The 18,734-nt window shown below is 38.2% G+C and overlaps 1 protein-coding gene across 7 annotated transcripts in view; it reads left to right on the top strand.

Annotated features, from left to right (window-relative positions):
- filip1l (filamin A interacting protein 1-like) overlaps positions 1 to 18,734 on the top strand; it is a 156,259-nt gene that overhangs the window by 132,381 nt on the left and 5,144 nt on the right. For all 7 annotated transcript variants that reach the window (XM_017302573.1, XM_008430830.2, XM_008430843.2 and 4 more), the window contains one exon: positions 4,763 to 7,577. In XM_017302573.1, coding sequence (XP_017158062.1) covers positions 4,763 to 7,577 — 2,815 coding nt within the window. The remainder of the gene's footprint in view (positions 1 to 4,762; positions 7,578 to 18,734) is intronic.

Consider the following 18,734-nt stretch of genomic DNA (forward strand, 5'->3'; position numbering starts at 1 on the left):
CTTTATCTTGGCTTTTTTTCTGTTCTTCCTCTTTCTTTTCTCCCTTCCTGAAGGATAAGTCCTTTCACTGGACGAAAAGTGGGATATGCAAAYGCGCTTCAGCAGATCCACGTGGATTCTCAGTCATTGGATGAAAAACAATGACATCAGAGTTCATCATTGACATGTGATTGGTTGGTTGATGTGTGCCCATTGGATAGCACTTATGTCTTTATAAATAAACCCCGCCCCAATCATTAAAATGTTTAATGCTGTATTTTAAAAAATCTATATAAAAAATAAATGCTGTATTAAAATATATTCATTTGATATTGCTTATATGCAACATGTTCATATATGAGGAACATAAAAGAGACAAATAAGTTTCTTTTTTTTCTTTATTTCATTTTATTTATTTTACTGTTTGCACACAAAATAAGATATAAATGCTTGTCCATTTCTGGACCATCTGGCAGTGTTTTATTGTCCAAACATGATCAAACATTATGCTGCGTTCAGGACAGGCCCAACGTCTCTCCTGTAGCGTAGACCTGACGTCTCTTCCTGCAATGAAGTCCTGATGTCACTGAGCTCCTGGTTGGAGGAACTTGGGGCCCATCCTGACTCCGCCTCATAGCTGCCATCCTCCCAGAATGCCACCTCCTCTGCTGCCAGTGCTCTCTACCTTCCTCAATCAGCTGTTAATACAGAACAGACAATCATTATGAGTTACAGGCATCTTTTAGTCATTATGGAACTACAGTGAAATTGTTTGGCAACTTCCAGCTTAGTATGCACACATAAGACATTAAAACAAACAAACAAAAAAAAAACACATTAATACATTCTTACAAAAAATAAAAACTTTATTGAAAAAGAGAAAACACTTGGAAATAATTGGAAGAAAAAAAAATTAAAAGCAGTTGGTAATAAATAGTAAAACATAGTTCAACAAACTCTGAGGCAGATAATTTGCTTTGATGGATTTTAATAAATCACAGTACTTTAATCATTCAAGGAATTGTGACATCTCTAGATTAGTAATAAATCTTATCTGCTTCTTTCTTTMGCTACATCTGGATGACTGGCARTAKGTCCTGGATGCAGCTGGAAAACATTTTTGTGTATTGTCAATACATAGCATAATTACATTATGTACATAAACAATATTGAAGCATAAAATATCATAATTCTAAGATACTCACACACAGTTGCATCTCTGTCCTCATCACAGACATCAGAACGTTCTGATTGACACAAATTTGACTCCCATTCGGTGGAGTCTGTGGAAATAAATGTAAAATTAAAAAAATATTGTAGCAAATATATCGCTTTCTCAAAAATACATAAGTAAATAAGTTAAGATTATTCTCAACCATACAGTCGGGAAAAAGTCCTCCGCCGCCATTTTGTAGATCTCTACTGCTTTCCACACTCTGCCTTGCTGTACTGCGTTATAACAAAATAAATAAAATAACAGGAAGATCAGTTTTCTTCCTCTGGAAGATTTGAAGATTTGGGTGCAAATCTTCCTCTGGGGTTTTATGCTTGACCGACTATGAAAGCGCATTACTGCCATCAACTGGACTGGAGTGTTAAATGAAAGTTGACAGAAACAGTATATTTTATTTTTATTATAATTAATTGCTAAAATGTTTTTAAATGTATAGATGTTTATTTACTCAATTCTACTTTGAGCTGTCTCCTTTTTAGTTTATATAGAATATGATTCATAATCAGTGAGTTATATTTAGTGCTTTACTAACAAAACTTAAAAAAAAAGAATACAAATGTTTATACTCTATCAGAAGGTATCACATACTTTCAACCATTTTGTTCTTCAATTTAAACTTGAGAGTTAAGCAACTGAATACTGAAAAATCTGTAGTTTCTTAAGTCCTGTATTGTGATGTGGAATGACCACTACCACTCCTATATATAGCATGACTCTGAGTCTTAAAAGCAATCAGTGAACATTAACATTAGTTTGAATATTATTCACAAAAATACTTTATGTACAATGAACCACTCAGGAACATGTTTTTTATTATTATTTTTGATTAAGTTGTGCAATTCCTCCCATCACAAGATAAATCTTCAGATAGGAAGAATGTCAAAGTAAGATGACGTTTCACAAAAGTCTATATATGTAATCACGCATATTCTTCTTTTATATCATCAATTCAACCAAAACTAAGTTTTGGTTGATTTTCAGTGCTTCTAAGACACATGTAATATATATTTTAATGGATAAGATATATTGTTTTAATATTCTTTGTCCAAACATACTTATTTATGGTGAACAGAAGGTAAAAAGGATTAGCTACAAAATGAATAAGAGTCAAAAGGCGGTGCTCAACAGTTGATTTGCATTTGTATGGCACTCAGCAACTTCATTTAAATACGAAAACCTCTGCTAGGCACAAGGGGAGGGGGGTGATAGGGGAACACAGACACACAGCATTTTTGACCTTTTTTGGCAGTGCTCGACTGACAAAAACCTCTTGCCGAAAGCCCTCAATCTCCATGCGCACGGCAGAACAAGGTGTCAACAGCTGTCAAAAATCCCATTTCTCGTCCTGTGTTTTTTGAGACATTGTTTTGCTTATTTGACTTCTGACCGGAGCTTTGGACGCTTGGATGTGCTCTGCACATTGCACGGCAGTTCATGATACCGGCGAAGCGTGCGGTACCTACCGCGGCCACTAGGGACCCCAAAGAGCAATTTATTTTTCTTTTTGTCAATAAAATAATGATTTTTACATACATGATCAAATATATATTATTGTAAAAACAAATCACTTCATAATGAATTGTGTTTTTGATATTATAATTACATAGAAATTATTACAAAAAAATAATAATAAAAAATTACAATAATAAGCTCCACTCCCCTGCTTAGTTTGCTTATGCCTTGGGTCGGCCCTGATCTGTGTTACAGAAGGTGATTGTAGCCATTTTTAAACAAGTTTTTGAACAACTCATGGTTTTTGAAGAAAGTTCCGACATTGATACATTTGGCATTATGGGTTTGAAATACACCAAACATCACACTATTGAAAAATGAATCTTGGAAGAGTAAAAGTATTTTTAAATGGCGACAGAATAAACATAAAACCCACATTAGTTATACAAATGAGCTTTGTTTTGGCAGTAAACATTGCAATATAATATTTTACTCGCTGTTTTTGAATATCCAGTTCTTATTTCCCCTTTTTACAGCCGTCAGTGAGAGACATGACACTGCACCCACGACCCTGACATCATCATCACTGAGCTTCTCTGAGGAGGTTTCTGTTTAAACTGTGGAGCAGGGGGAATTCCTTTAATTGCAAAGAATAAAAAAAAAGAAAGAGAAGAAACGGGAAGGGCAGGCGGCAGCGGTAAAGGATGGGGGGCCGGTGCAAAAGGAACCCCTCAATTATGGGATTGTTCCATGCCAAAGGGCTATCTGTGTGGAAATGCCTGGCAGCTGCTTCACCCTGGGGATGAATGGGCTCAGTGGCAGACGCCCTGACCGGCTTACACATCAAGCTGCATCATGTGGAACACACAGAGCTCTAACACAGAAACATCTGGTCAAATTGGCCATTAAAAACTACAATTCTCTTCCTAAAGAGCTGAAATCGGTAACCTATATCTTGGTGAGCTAAAGTGTCAAAATTAACTTGCTCATGTTGTGTTTTTAACACAACACTCCATGCTTGAGAATGTCTAATTTTCACACCAAACCTTGCTGCCCTTACGCCGCTTCTTTTATGGAAAGAACGTCCTGTGATTAGCAGCTGGTGGAACCTCCATTAGCAGGAACTGCTAGTTATCACTTTACAGCTTTATCACATCCACAATATTGCCTTAGTTCCATGGGGTTTGCAAAGATTCCAATATAGAGTATGGACTTTGACTTGATGTATTCTGTTGGGATCATTGTCCTGTTGGTTATAGGATTCATTCAACTGTGTTGTTAGCAACCTACTTTTTTAAGCCATTTCAATGACTTGCTGTGTTTTTTCTTAAATTTAGCATTGGGAGCTATTTGTTTCATTACTTTGAACATTTGAGGTTAACATCCTTTATTGTTGACTCCTAGGACTGTCCTAAATGTTTAAAACAGAAAAATTTCTAACTTGAGAATGATGAATTTCCTCTTTATCCCCTAAAATACTTCACATTATGTATTTTCTGAGGAATACTCCTGCTTTTTCAGAGGTATTCACGTTGAACATGATCAGGTTAATCAAGTGCATTTGACTAATAGCTCCTGACTTCTACTATTTGCTTCAAATTTAATGGAAAAAGTAAAAATTTGCTGTTTTTATCATGGCAGCATATCTTGAGCTGCTCAAACATCCTATAGTTGAATCCATTTTTCTGTTCATATGAGATGTAGTTGGCAACAAGGGAGAAAATAATAACCATACATAAACCATGACCCCCAAACTTCTGCTGTTTTATGATGTATTAAATTTTCTGACATAAAGACTTTACTCCTCCACAGCCATGATGAGAAAATAACAGTGTTAGTGTATCAGTTATCAGAGATGTGGCCCAAATTATAGATCGAATTTACCAACATTTTATTGATAGATTTTATCAACTGGACATTTGGGTCCAGTTAATCTCTATTTGCGGGTATTTTGTCCATACTCAAATGTCCAGTTGATAAATTGTATCTATAAATATATCTTTTGATTTCCATCTAAGTGAAGTAAAACACATATAGGCTGTAAACAGCTCATTCTGAAATCAGTTTCCTTAAATCAAATGTTTTCTGTTTTCACAGGTTAAAGCTGTTAATTGATCAGGAAAAGGTATACCAAGAACGAAAAGACCAAGAAAAAAACAAAACGATAGAAAGTCTAAAGGAAGAGCTGACTAAACTGAAGTCTTTCGCGTTGATGGTTGTGGATGAACAGCAGCGTCTCATTGAACAGCTTAATCAGAAAACAGTCAAGGTTCAAGATCTCAGCGCCGGATTCTCTCAAGCTCAGGATAAGCTGAGCTTGACTAATGCTCGTCTGCAGGAAGAGGAGCAGAAGGTCTTTCTCTTAGAGGCTGAGCTGCGTGAGCAGGCAAGTCGACACCATCAAGATCAGGAAGCCATGACTGCCAAACTGACCAGCGAGGATGCCCAAAACAGGCATCTGCGCCAGAAGTTGTCGGCACTCAGCCGGCAGCTGGATGAGCTGGGGGAGACCAATAAGACCCTGAGAAGGGCCGAGGAGGAACTGCAGGAGCTGAGGGACAAAATTAGCCGAGGCGAGTGTGGAAACTCAAGCCTCATGTCGGAGCTTGAAGAGTTACAAAAAAGAGTGCTTGAGATGGAGGGGAAGGATGAAGAGCTGATCAGGATGGAGGACCAGTGCAGAGACCTCAATAAGAAACTGGAGAAAGAGACCAAACAGAGCCAGTGCTTGAAAGCCGAAGTCGATCAACTGAACCACAGAATTACAGACTTGGAAAAACTGGAGGATGCTTTCAGTAAAAGCAAACAAGAATGCATCTCACTCAAAAGTAACTTGGAGAAGGAGAGGACAGTGTCAAAGGTTCTGAACAGTGAACTGGAAGCTTTGAAAGTCAGAGTCAAAGAACTGGAGGCCGCTGAAGGCAAGGTGGTCAAGACAGAGCAGACACTGAAGGAAGATCTGACCAAGTTAAAGACTCTGACTGTTATGCTGGTGGATGAGAGGAAAGCGACGGCCGATAAGCTGAAACAGATGGAGAACAAGGTACAAAACAGCACAGGCAAGCTTCAGGCTGAGCAGAACAAAGTTACGTCAGTCACAGAGAAGCTGATAGAGGAGAGCAAGAAGGCATTGAGGTCAAAGGCAGAGCTGGAGGAGAAAATGTGTTTTGCAACAAAGGAGAGGGATGACTTGAAGGCCAAGCTAAGAACCGAGGAAGAGAGGAATAAAGATCTGGAATCTAAAGTCAATATGATGAAGAAACGGCTGCAGTCACTTGAGACAATTGAGAGGGAATACCTGAGAAGCAAAGCGAAAGAAGAGCAACTCAATACACCTCTGGCAAATCATTTCCAGCAAGAAGACAACAAAGTCAAAGATTTGACACAGGAGGTTGAACATCTAAGACGTAAACTAAAGGATATGAAAGTGGCAGAGGAAGACTCATTAAAAACACCAGAGTATGAAACACTGGAGAAAAGGTTTGTCAATGAACAAGAAAGAGCCAAAGCCTTGATGGAGGAACTGGAAGTATCCAGAAAAGAGCTTACAATGTACCAACTGAATGAAAAGAAGGAGTGTAACCAAGAGCATGTTCTTTATAAACGCTTGAAGGAAGAGGAAGCAAAGTCTAGTCATCTGTCCAGAGAGGTGACAGCTCTGAAGGAGAAAATTCATGAATACATGGGAACAGAGGAGTCTATCTGCCGAATGAAAACTGACCACTCCACTCTGCAGAGAAAACTGACCCAGCAGGAGGTGAGAAACAAAGAACTGGCCCGAGAAATGGAGACGCTAACTCGAGAGCTGGAGAGATACCGACGCTTCAGCAAAAGTCTTCGCCCAGGCATGAATGGAAGGCGGTTTTCAGACCTTCATGTGTTGACCAAGGAGGTTCAGACTGAGCCGCTTGACCTCATGTCTCCTAACAGCAAGACTATGGTACCGCTAGAAAGAGCGGTGGTCAACGGGAAGCTGTATAACGAAAGCGAGGCTGATGATGGCGCAAATTACAGCAATGAACTACAGCTCACCAAATATGGCCCTTCACTTATGAATAATGTCAACAATCTAAACAACAACCTGAAGCGAGCAAGAGGCCCATTCCTCAAAACCAAAGACGTCCATCAGGTGAATGGCAAAATGCAACCACAGCATAACGGCAACCACACCCAGACTGGAGATGTGGTGTTGACCCACTGTCCTGGGCAGCCACTGCATATAAAAGTCACTCCTGACCACGGACACAACACGGCAACACTAGAGATAACCAGTCCCAACACAGAAAACCCTCAGTCATTCACCAGCACCGCCGTCATACCCACAAGTGGAGGACCCCCGAAGCAGAGAATTACAATCATTCAGAATGCCTCAATTTCCCCTACTACAAAATCCATTTCTCCGACAACTAAATCTAAGTGTTCCTCCATTTCAGATGAACCGTGCTCCCCAGATAGGGCCCTATCACCTTTCACTATGACTACTTACTCCAGAGCCATGACCCCAGACTCATGTGGTTCTATAACACCAGACCGAGCTATGTCGCCAATACAAATTGTGTCAGTGACAACAGGAGCGCAGGATCACTCCCTTTCCGCAGAGCCTGTGGAAGTCATTGGTGGGCACACCGTCTTCCGTGTCACCCCGGAAAGGCAAAGCAGCTGGCAAGTGCAGAGGTCGAACAGCTCGGGGTCAAACATCATCACCACGGAGGATAACAAAATCCACATTCACTTAGGAAATCCGTTCATTCAAGCTGCCAGCACCCCTTCACAAGTGCCTGGACTCCAGGAGCAAAAGACTCAGATTATTGCAAACTGCAGCACTCCCGCTGCCAAAGGCATCAGTAAAATCACAAGTAGCATCATGATTAAGCCCACATCTACCCCAATCCAACGACCATCTCAGATTACAGTAAGTAATGCCTATGAGTGACCTCACAGTTCCCAAAACTCTCCATCCCATCCTTAGTTCTGAGTTCTATCATCTTTAGTGCTATCTAGACTTAGAACCTTGTCTGTTTCCCTTCATGTATGAGTTTGAACAGGTGAATGTTGGATGTTTTATTTTTGGTTTGTTTTGTGGTGTGCGATAAAATGATTTAAAAAAAAGACAAGTAAACACCTGCATGAAAAAATAAGTGAAATCTGCCTTGACACCAGGTTCTAACTCATGTGCACTTACTGTATTGTGCTCAGTGGCCCATTCGCTATATAGTCTGATTCACACTGATGTATCGTGCCAGTTTTTATTCATCATATTTCACAAACTACATTATGTCTGAGCTGTTTGATTTTTTTCTGTTTGGATAATTAAAGTGTGCAAAAAAAATTGTTTTAGTTTGTCATCCATGCTTGCTGATTTGATTTATCCAATAAAACAAGCATGCTTTGAATTCAATTAAAGATTAAAGCTGAAGGTAATTGTCTGCAGATCTAATTCTACTCATTTTTGCTGCATGTTAACAGGGTTACAATCCTGTGTGGTCAGTTAAAAACGTCTTTCACAGAGACAGATAAAGAAACTTTCTTGGACTCTCACGTGTTTGCTTGCTTGACCTAAAATCATAGGCTGATGTCATAGTTTCTTAATACAACCAGCGCCCAGAAACCCAGTGACTGAAAATGAAAAGCGGGGTGGAATTCTTTCTGAATGGAAAGTTGGTTTTAAACCTTTAGACCTTAACATGGTGTACCATAAAGCTGCTGGTGGAGAGAAATCATTGCGTGGCCCAAAAATAGCTCTGAACTTACATGTGTTCCTAAAGCACAGGTACATGAGAACTACTACTAAATGTTTTTATTCTATATTTTTACTTTGGTCCATGTATCATAAAGAAAATAAAACAAAATAAATAATCTAACATCTGACAGTCAGTCTTTCCAGGATTACGCAATTGTTTTTTAAAAAAATTTATTTATTATTTTTGCAATCAAAATAACTGATTTTCATGGTGCTACTTAAGAAATATTTGCAAGGAATATTGAAAGATGTGTGAAAAATAATTTCCCCCACTCATGGTTTACAGGGGAACACAGCTTTTGCGGATCTTTTGTGCCTATGATGAGAGACGGTAAATGTGACTTTTTGTTGTTCACTAATGGGGTATATGCCACGAGAGGTGGTCGCGTATTTCCGTTTGAATTTATGCCACATAGATTGGTTCCGGGTGCTGCTTGCTCCTATTGTTTTTACCCAAAGCTGCAAGAAAAAGAAAAAGATGCTAAACTTAAAATATCTGTGAGCTACTGGTACAACAATCGAGTTTTGTGGTGTGCCATTGTGTCCAGTAATTAGCCGGTACCATCCAGTGCTTAGTTTTTTTCATTTTCCTGCTGATATCAAGGTGACAGCGGACTGTAGCCAAGACTTAGCCACTACAGCTAACACCCGGTTTATAACTGCCTGCTATTTCAAAACTTGAGGATATTGAAGATCCAGTGTCAGAAATGGGAAGATGGAGGTTAAAAGGGAGCTGTATGTGCTTCGTTCACTGGAATAATTAGTTGGAGGCCGTTAAGGAAGAATTATTTATACAATTAAATTTAGCAAAAAATCTGGCTCTGATTCTTCCTGTTGATCCCGGGTTCTCTCGCGTGGCCACGTGTGGGGACAGAAACACAACAATGTGTGTTGACGTCACAGAATTACAGAATTTAATCCAATCAGAAGAAAGTATAAGATAAAACAGGAAACTGGAGAAACACAGATACAAACATTGTTACCTGAGACAATAAGAGAGAGAAATATCAAGGACGTCCTTGGAGAAAGAGCTGGTGCAGAAGTAAACTAAAATCAGCTTTTTCTGAATTATTTCCCTTGTGCACAAACTTTTATACCTGTAGGCAAGGGCGGAGGAACGAGTCTGTCATTGGGGGGTCGCATATCAGAAACCTGACAGATCAGTAAATAGCTTGAGCAGAAATGTCATAAACTATTGTGCCATCAACATGTTAGGGCTGTAGTGATACAATAATCTCACGATACCATACTCTGCTCACGATACGATATATATTATGATATTCAGCAAACAATACAATTCAATACACTTTTGCGATTTTCTGAAAGATTTTAGAGGGAGAGAGTGATTTTGGTGACATTTTGTGATTGTTATAGAGTTGGATTGAATTAATTTAACTGAAAATTGCATTTGTGAAGTAAATAAAGTGCACCAACTACCCTGCTCTGAATAGTTTGATACCTTTTWAACCTTGACACTTAACATCTGAAGGAATCACTCTAAGCCTGATGACCGAATCACTCTCCCGGCAAAGCAAGCAGTGAGTGAGCAAGGTGACAGTTGTATGTTACGATACTTGTAAATGAATATTGATTTTTTTCTAGGAAAGAAAATATCGATATATATATTGCAAAATCGATGTTATTACACAGCCCTACAGCATGTCAGTAATGCGTTACTCTAATCTGACCCTTGTTTTCAGTAACAAGTATTCTAACACGTTACYATTTACAATCCAATAATCAGATTAAAGTTATGCATAGTATAATGACCGTCATTCCAGGATGAACACTCACTTTAGCATTTGCCTCACAACTRGCAAGCTACATACTCTGGTAGCACACACAGGCTAAATGTTTTTTTTCCTTGTCATTTTCAGCCGCAAACATTTAACTAAAATATCTACGGATATGTGTTTCTGTCTCTGCCTCCCTCTGACTCTGCAGCCTGATGTTCCTGCATGGATTCATGGATTTACAACAGACACTACAGTAATGTACAGTGTCAGATTGTGAGCTAAATAAAAGTATGTTTTTATTATACAGAATGAGAATTTAAACAACTTAATTTTCAGATATACATTATTATACATCTCAACTCTATTTACTGTGTAGCAAACATTTTCACTAATTTATTTTTAAACCTCTCCTCAAGCACTTTTCTTATTGCCTCCTAACCATTACCCTTATAGTTTGGAAATAATGAAAAAAATATTTAGACGTTGAAAGACATCAAACTGACATCAGTCTTCACCTGTTCTCCTTTATGGTTTTATTGAAATTAATATAATTTTTATATCTTCACACTCTGAATCTCCACCTGGCTCTCCTATGTCTTCCCTGACCTGCTCTTCTCATAATAAAATAGTCTAGTTTATTTAAAAATTAAAAAACAGTTAATACATATTTTAATAAACTAAATGAAGATCTCACCAGAGCTTCATCACCTTTCTTCATCATTCTAGCACTGCTGTTCTCCTAAATATCTAAATAATATAATATAATATAATATAATATAATATAATATAATATAATATAATATAATATAAATACATGTAAAGTGGTCGAGTACGATCAGGTGTTGCTCACTTTAAATAATAAAAAGGCTCATTTCGTTGCTGTTTCAGTCTCATTCTGACTAGACTAGCTATAACTTTTAAACAAAGTTTCATTTGATTCTAATATAGTCAGAAATAATACAATTTCAAATACATTCATCATTGACTAAATTAATTCTAAAACAAGACAATACAATTTTCAGTCAAAGCATGTTATTAATAACTAATAAAAATATCTTACAAATTAAATGTTAGTGACATAAAACATTTTATGTTATATTCATTTTTTTTTACCATGTCAGATGTTAGTTTTGGAAGACTTCTCATCCTGGTTACGTGAACCGACCAAAGTTCCCTTTCTCACAGTAATTCAAGTGATACTGTCCTCCACCTTCCTGCATATGTTAATTTATTACCTCCTGTCTTTAATGATAAGACCCCAGGGTTCTGAGCAGAAACTCTCCTCCAGATCTCTATTCAATACTTACCCAGCAATAGTTTTAGTTTCAAATCACTAACAGAAACCTGTTCAAAATTAAGAAATTTGTTCTAAAAGGTTTAAACACTAAAAATAGTCATTTTTCTTCAACAGTCCCCCTTTTGAGGTCTGAGATACACAGACCTCACAAATAAAATGATTAAGCCTTCCAATAGAGGAACAAACAAAAAAATATTCAGTAGACTAAAATAACTAAAACATTGGCCTTCTTATACAACAATAACTAAAACATTGGCCTTCTTATACAACAGTCCCCCTTTTCAACAGAACCCTTCAGCTCCACATCCCCCTCATCTGCAGCACCACAGAAAAGCATCTGATAGGGAGGCGGGGCAGGTGGGCCTCTGCTACCCTGTTGACAGTTTTATGCATCTCAAATTAAACTCCTTATTTTTACCTGTAGAGGATAGATTTGTGCTGTCCAAGAATGTAATACTCACCTGAAGTATGGCAAAAATTTGTAACAATCTCAATTTAAATTTAAAAATACCTATTAACCTTTTAAAAATCCTATAACTCAATTATTTCAAAACAAGCAAAACACATTACAAATCATGACCCAAAAATTATAAAATGGAAAAATACCTGAGGTACATAAAACTTACTAAAGATGGCTACTAATCACAAAATCAATAATGATCATAACAATTACAATCCTTCAACAGTATGAAAAGCAACACCAAAAGCAAAGCTGTGGAGGAAAAAGAAATTAGAACACATAAAAATCAATTACAAATGTTTTTTTTTACAGAATTCAATGATAGAGTCTTAGAGTCCGTGTCTTTTCTTCTTTGACATTCCTCAAAAACAAAAGGAGTTCTTCGTCAGGAAATGATCCAAAAATACGCGCAAAAAGGAAAACGAAAGTTCATTAAGAGTTCGCAAGAAAAGATGAAAATACGCAAAAGAGAGAATATGTGTTAACAGTGATCGTCTTGTAACTTGATCCTTCGTGTACCCGTTTTCCTCGTCGGGTTACACCTCAGGTTCCCACCTGAGTACGTTGCTCACTGAAAATTGGATTTATTGTGCCAATATAACAGTGAGTTTAAGGAGAGGGTGCAATCTCCTTTTCTCAACATAAGGACACCGGAAACAGGAGTATTGTGCCTGTCCGGGCCTTTTAAGCCTCGAATTCCAGGAAATTGAAGTGGTCATGGCAGAAATTCCTGCCGCACTCCTGGAATTGCTGATCCTCCTCGGTCCTGGGAAGTGCCTGCAGACGCTCCTCGTCTGAAGATTGAAGCTGCAGATCTTCTTATACGTCTCGGAGCGCGTTGTGGCTCCTCAGCTGTTGTGCACTAACTCCAATGGAACCAGGTGTCTCCTTTCCCTTGCAGACGGACAGCGTGAGACGTCCTCTCCATGAGTTGGTATGGTCTGGTGAAGCGAGGTTCAGACCACTGTCTTTTGATGACCTTTAGCCGCACCCAGTTGATTCCTGGGACCGGTCTTGACGGTCTTGACCCTGGACGGTCCTGTGACGTCTGGTATTTTGCAAACTCTGTTGCCCGAACCTGTGGCTCATTAAAAACATCATTATGAAATAAATGTGCAGGTTCGCCTGTCCATTCTGGAATCCCAGTGCGGGTGCTGGAAACATCCTTCTCGTGCGGAACTCATGCGGAGAGAACCCTGTTGATTTGTTAATGGACATTCAAACAAACATCCAATAATAGGCAATGCATTTACCCAATTTAAATTTAGACTGTGCACAGTTTATAGCCAATTTTGTTTTGTTTACTCTCTCAACCTTGCCTTATGATTGGGGATAATATACTGTACCAAATAAATGGGTCAATCCGAGCATCTGTTCCATAGTCTGCAGATCTTGATTCCTAAAAGGAGTACCATTTTCTCACCTGATCTTCGTCAGAAATCCATAGCGTGGAATGTAATGATTGATCAAGCAGAATATGAAAGCTTTGCCGTCTTCTTTTGCGCTGTCCACGCCTCCAGGTATCTTGAGTATTGTATCCAGAGAGATTAATACCTACCAGCGTCAGCATATCTATCCTTTAACCACGTCCTTCAGAAAGGAAGCCACCTGTGTTCCAGGTTTTATCACCTGTGAAATCCTTTCATGCCAAGTCCATATACTTCTTGAAGAACCTGGAGTCTCATATCAGGAAAAAGAATCACCTTACCATTCAGTCCTTGTCAGAGTCGGTCATTAACTGACTCCTTATTGCTCATCAGACAGCTCCAGTGGTGACACTCCCTTTTTGTGTTAAAAGATCTTGTACAGATGGTTCTATGCCACCTGCTTCAGTTCTAATACTTAACATTTAAAGGAATGACAAGTATCAAAAAGCCTTCTTAGCTGCGTTTGTCAGTAGCAGCGCCTTTGACTGTCACTCTTGTCCTGCTTTCCTCACGTTCCCTGTTTTAATCACAATAACAAATTAAGACAGAAATAATGCTTCAACCAATTTCCATTTTAGTTACATATTTTATGCGTTTTTAAGAACCCTGCATGTGTTGTCTTCTGTGTTTTTGACTAAAGTCCCAGTTAAATGACGTTGAACTGAAGTCCTAAAAGGGGTGCGGGTTTTAATATTTTTATCTTTCTTTTTTTTTTTTTAATCTCTCTCTTTCTCACTGTTTACTCAATGTCACATGTCTTTCACTTGTAGCACTCATATGTGCTCTCCCCCTGTTTCTGAGGCAGAACTGTGTGCACTCAGTTCAGCCACAGAAACATCCAAACTAAATTGCAAATCGCAACGAGGTAGAGCCAATCATTATCAGTATAATCTAGGAGCATAATTCCTACCATTCCTAGTCATACAAAGAAAGTGCAGCATGTCCATCACGGTCATATCCCAGGGTGTTTCAAACTCACAGCTCTGTGACTTGCAGACATCTAAATGATTTGAAACAATAAAAATAAAAAAATATCAAAACTAAAAGAAACTATGTTCCTGGAGACTGGCAGCTCAGATGTACACAGTGTATAACACTCACTAACTGATCGTGATAACAAGTATGTGCGGCCTTAATCCATGAACACAGTGTAAGTGCATCTAACAAAATGTTACTCCTTTCTTTACTGAATAAAGACCTGACCTCTAATAAGTAACACTGCACTAGCTGCTGTTGTCCCCTCCACTGCAGCAGGCTTATGGAAACCACCAAATGTTAGGACCCAGTTAAAAATCAAAAGCAACAGATGTGATGTCAGCGTGCCCCAAGGCAGTGGGACGTGTGGCCCAGAACACTGTATTTTATATATTTCATGGAAAGGGAGAAGAAAAAGCGAGGAGCAGGAATACACCTAGAATCAACAGGGAGCATGTAATTACACATCCCAATAACTAAGGCTATGAGCCAGAGTGAACCTTCTTGTTGCAAGGCAATAGCTCTACCAACTGCGCCACTGTGCAGCCCAGAATTTATATATATATATATATAGAGAGAGAGAGAGAGAGAGAGAGAGAGAGAAAGAGAAAGAGAGAGAGAAAAATAGAACGTCTCATTCTCACGTTTAGCTTACACAGAAGTAACATTGGACTTAATTTACTTGATTTACTTGTTTCAAAATGTTTTATCTTGTATTCAACACTTAGGATTAAATATAATTTCTTAATATAGTATAGTTAATTATTTTTATGTCTTTCATACTCTTGCTAATTGATATGTGTTACTGGATTGGACAGCGCCTATTAGTTGCTATGTGATTCATTGAGTTATGTCCAGAAAACCATTTTATCCCAATGCAGGACGAGCAGAAATCTGTCACAAAAATATTTGTAGCGCCATCATTTGTTATCAGATATAGCCTATCTATTAAATCAGCTGATCAACCACTRCTGTGCTCAGGCGAAAACTTATTAATAATGACAATATAGACATCAAGGCTGACGGCATAATGTAACAGACTGAATGTTCTGTTTTGGTGTTTTTGCTACTTTTTTGTGTGGGAAATGTTTGTTTTTTGGTGTTGTTTCCCCTGGTCGGTAATCTCTGCTCTATCTGCAAGTTGAGCTGTTGTCTGTCGGTTGCCATGGCAACGGGTCATGTAAAGCTGACACACAGAGCGAGAAAAGGCAGAATAGAAGTGGTGTTTGTTTCTTCACCTGTTTATCAGCTTTATTGTACCTTTATTGTGGCACACTATCTGCAGTTGCTGCAATTCCTAAAAGTTAAACAAAAACTGAACTTATCATCAAACTATGGCTCCTACAGCATATTTCAAATAAAACGACTGACCAATATAAGATAAATTTGCCCCTTCTTGCATCTTGACAGAACTAATAGAAACAAAATAAATTGTTTATAGATTTGTATCACAGATAATTTATCAAACATCAGTTTTAAGTCATATTTAAACAGCTGCTCTACTGATGACTTGGTGGGCGGGTTGACCTGTTTTAGTGCCAACGGAACCAAAACACACCGAAYTGCGCAGCACATGTTAAGGTTATCAAAGTCAATAGAAAGCTAGCAACAGTTAGGGTAGCATAACTGACCTACTGCTCACTTGTTCAATGTTTTTTTTACGTTAAAACTTTTTCCTCACCTGTCAAATCTGAAGCCCTTGTTATCATAGGGTTGAATTAACCGCTAAATATTGCATCCATTTTTCAGATTCTTTGCGTGACTGTGGTATTTTAAGACCACCCATAATGTTGACTCAATGGACAGCAATGGCGCAGGTGTGGCACACGATAAGTCACGTAATGTCCAGTCCAGTAAAATATCCATCAACGCTCTGTCCTCTCGCACTCCGCTACTCAGCTTTAGGTGTCAGGTTACGTTGTGTTGCATTCAATGTTGTCGGAAAAAAAGAGATTTGTGCGCTTAATGTCTGATTTCCCATAACTATTTATTGAATTCATAGTCGCCAGCTGGGGTGGCAACAGGGGTGGCAAAGCCCTTATTTGTGGTGGCAACTGCCACCCCATGCCACCCCTGTAGATCCGCCCCTGATAGAGGTATTTTTTAATCCAGATGAAAATAAAGATAATTCTCTCTTTAATTTATATAATAAATTAAAAATATTCAAAGTAAAGAACTTTGATGGATATAAATATTTTAATAGTGTCTAACCCCTGACCTCCTGCTAGAGCTCGGGGTGCTCTACGTTCAGGACACCCCTTCACTAAACTCAGTATATTTAGTTTTGAAACAAATTGATGCTTTTTTCCCCAACATGTTTATCCCCAGAACTGGAAGTCTTTGAAGACCTCTTGCAGTTTACTGATCAGTAACCCAAACCATCTGTTTTGTTTTCCTTCCCCCCACAAAGTGAGTCATCTACACCGCTTACAAGAGCTCTTCCAAGAATATGCATTACTCTAGAAGGCCCACTGTACCATTGGTGGCTGGATATGTGTAATTCATAAAATTAAGAAATAAGGAGTAAATGTACTGTACACAGAGAACAGGATGAGTAATGATGAGAGGATGTGAGATTATTCCTATTTAATGTCATGGTCAAGATCAATGTTGGAGCAGAGAAGAAAATCAACTTTTGTACTTTTTGTCATACTTACATGTTTCAGGTGATCCAAAAATTGAGTATCAGACAATTTGATTATAAACAGAATTCATTTGTGAAATAAGGATTTCCAACCTGGCACTATGTAAAAAAGCAGTTGCCCACCTTTATCAGCCTGCCACCAAGCATTTGTCTTGTTTGCAGATTTCATTTTTATTTTAGCATGAACGTTTTGTTTTAAATCACAAATTTATTGGCACCTTTCAATCTTGAAGCCTTAAAAATTGCTTAGTTATCCTTTCCAGGGTGATAGGTGTCAATAAATGTGTTCATCATCCAAATGTGAGATTTCTGTAGCGGATGGGTTCCCTTTTTTTTTATCTGTTGACCTACTTTATGTTGCCAGTCAGGTCCTAACTGAAAGGTTTCTTGTTCTACTGGTCTGTCAGTAATCTGGGCTGATCGTGGATAGAAAAATTGATAATTAAGTAGTAGTGTTTCACAGGCATTTTAGTCCTTTTATTCTTAATAAGTTAAATAGTTATTTTTTTAAAAATTGCCTATATTAAATTAGCATGTTTCAGATCATTTTCATTAAAAACGAAAATTGATTAAATGTTTTGACCAATTTTATGAAGGGTAAATTAGGGACTAAGGTTGTTTTTCTTAACAGAAAGAAAGTCACATTAGTGGAAAAAAGCTGTAAAATTGCTAGAAAGGTTATTTTAATGAAAAAAAAAGCTTCAAAAGAGTTATGAATATACCAATCAGAGCTTGTGTTTGGTTGCTACAGAAACACTCATGCTGCACTGAGACACCAGAGAACAAAACTTCTCTCTCGTGCTCTCTGTTTTTGGTGAAAACTCAGCAATGTTATGAAGACACTTGGCTTCATGACAATTGAAGCTAAGTTGCCCATTAACCAACACTTTATTAACTGAAATTGTCTTCAATATTTAAGCATTTCCAAGGTGGTTTTTGGAAGTTCCTCTGAATTTCACGGTATGTATGAGTGAACATAAGCTTTTGATTTGAGGATGTGATGAAACCGCTGGAAATGTCTCAGAGCAAACGCACAACACGTGCTCCTCTTCCCGCCCGGACACACAGGCGTTCAGGTTCCTTAGAATTCTGCACCATGATTGAGTCTTGAGCATTGTGTACAAGATTGAAATATTTCCAGAGAACTGAGGACAGGAAAAGGAAGAGGGTTATCAAGTGTTTAAAAAGGAAGTTGTGTTTTATGCCAGTTACATTCCCTGACAACCATTAAAATGATTGTCAGCCACTGTTTTCTCAAAGTTATCCAGAGTTATTCTGTAGCATAAAGCCAACTAACTTGTTTTTGTAGAACACCTCATGAATTAGCCAGGATTAAATAAATGCAAAAAGTTGTGTATAGGCTGTTTATGGCTGAGCGTGTGAAGCCATGTAACTGTGCAAATGTCTTATCAGGGTTACTGCAAACAGGATAGCCTCTAAATGGTGCCCCAAAAAAAGATTCCCATCGGCATCTTGGCATGAGGCTGCACCATGTAAACACGCTGATTAAGATGTGATTGTGCGCTAAATGGAGCGACTGCTTGTTTGAGGACATGAGCTGCTCGGTTTGTTTGACAGCCGCACAAACGGTCAAACGGTTTCTGAGCAGACTGATGAACTGAGACGGATTAAAGGGTTCTTTGGAAATGGACTTTTCCTCCTATTAGGACTTGTATCTGCTACAAAAATTTATTTCAGCTGCAGGTCTGATTATTATTATTATTATTATTATTATTATTATTATTATTATTATTTTTTTTTTTTTTTTTTTTTTTTTTTTTGCTCATTCT

The sequence above is a fragment of the Poecilia reticulata genome, linkage group LG2 (assembly GCF_000633615.1).
Source record: "Poecilia reticulata strain Guanapo linkage group LG2, Guppy_female_1.0+MT, whole genome shotgun sequence".
Lineage (NCBI taxonomy): Eukaryota > Metazoa > Chordata > Actinopteri > Cyprinodontiformes > Poeciliidae > Poecilia > Poecilia reticulata.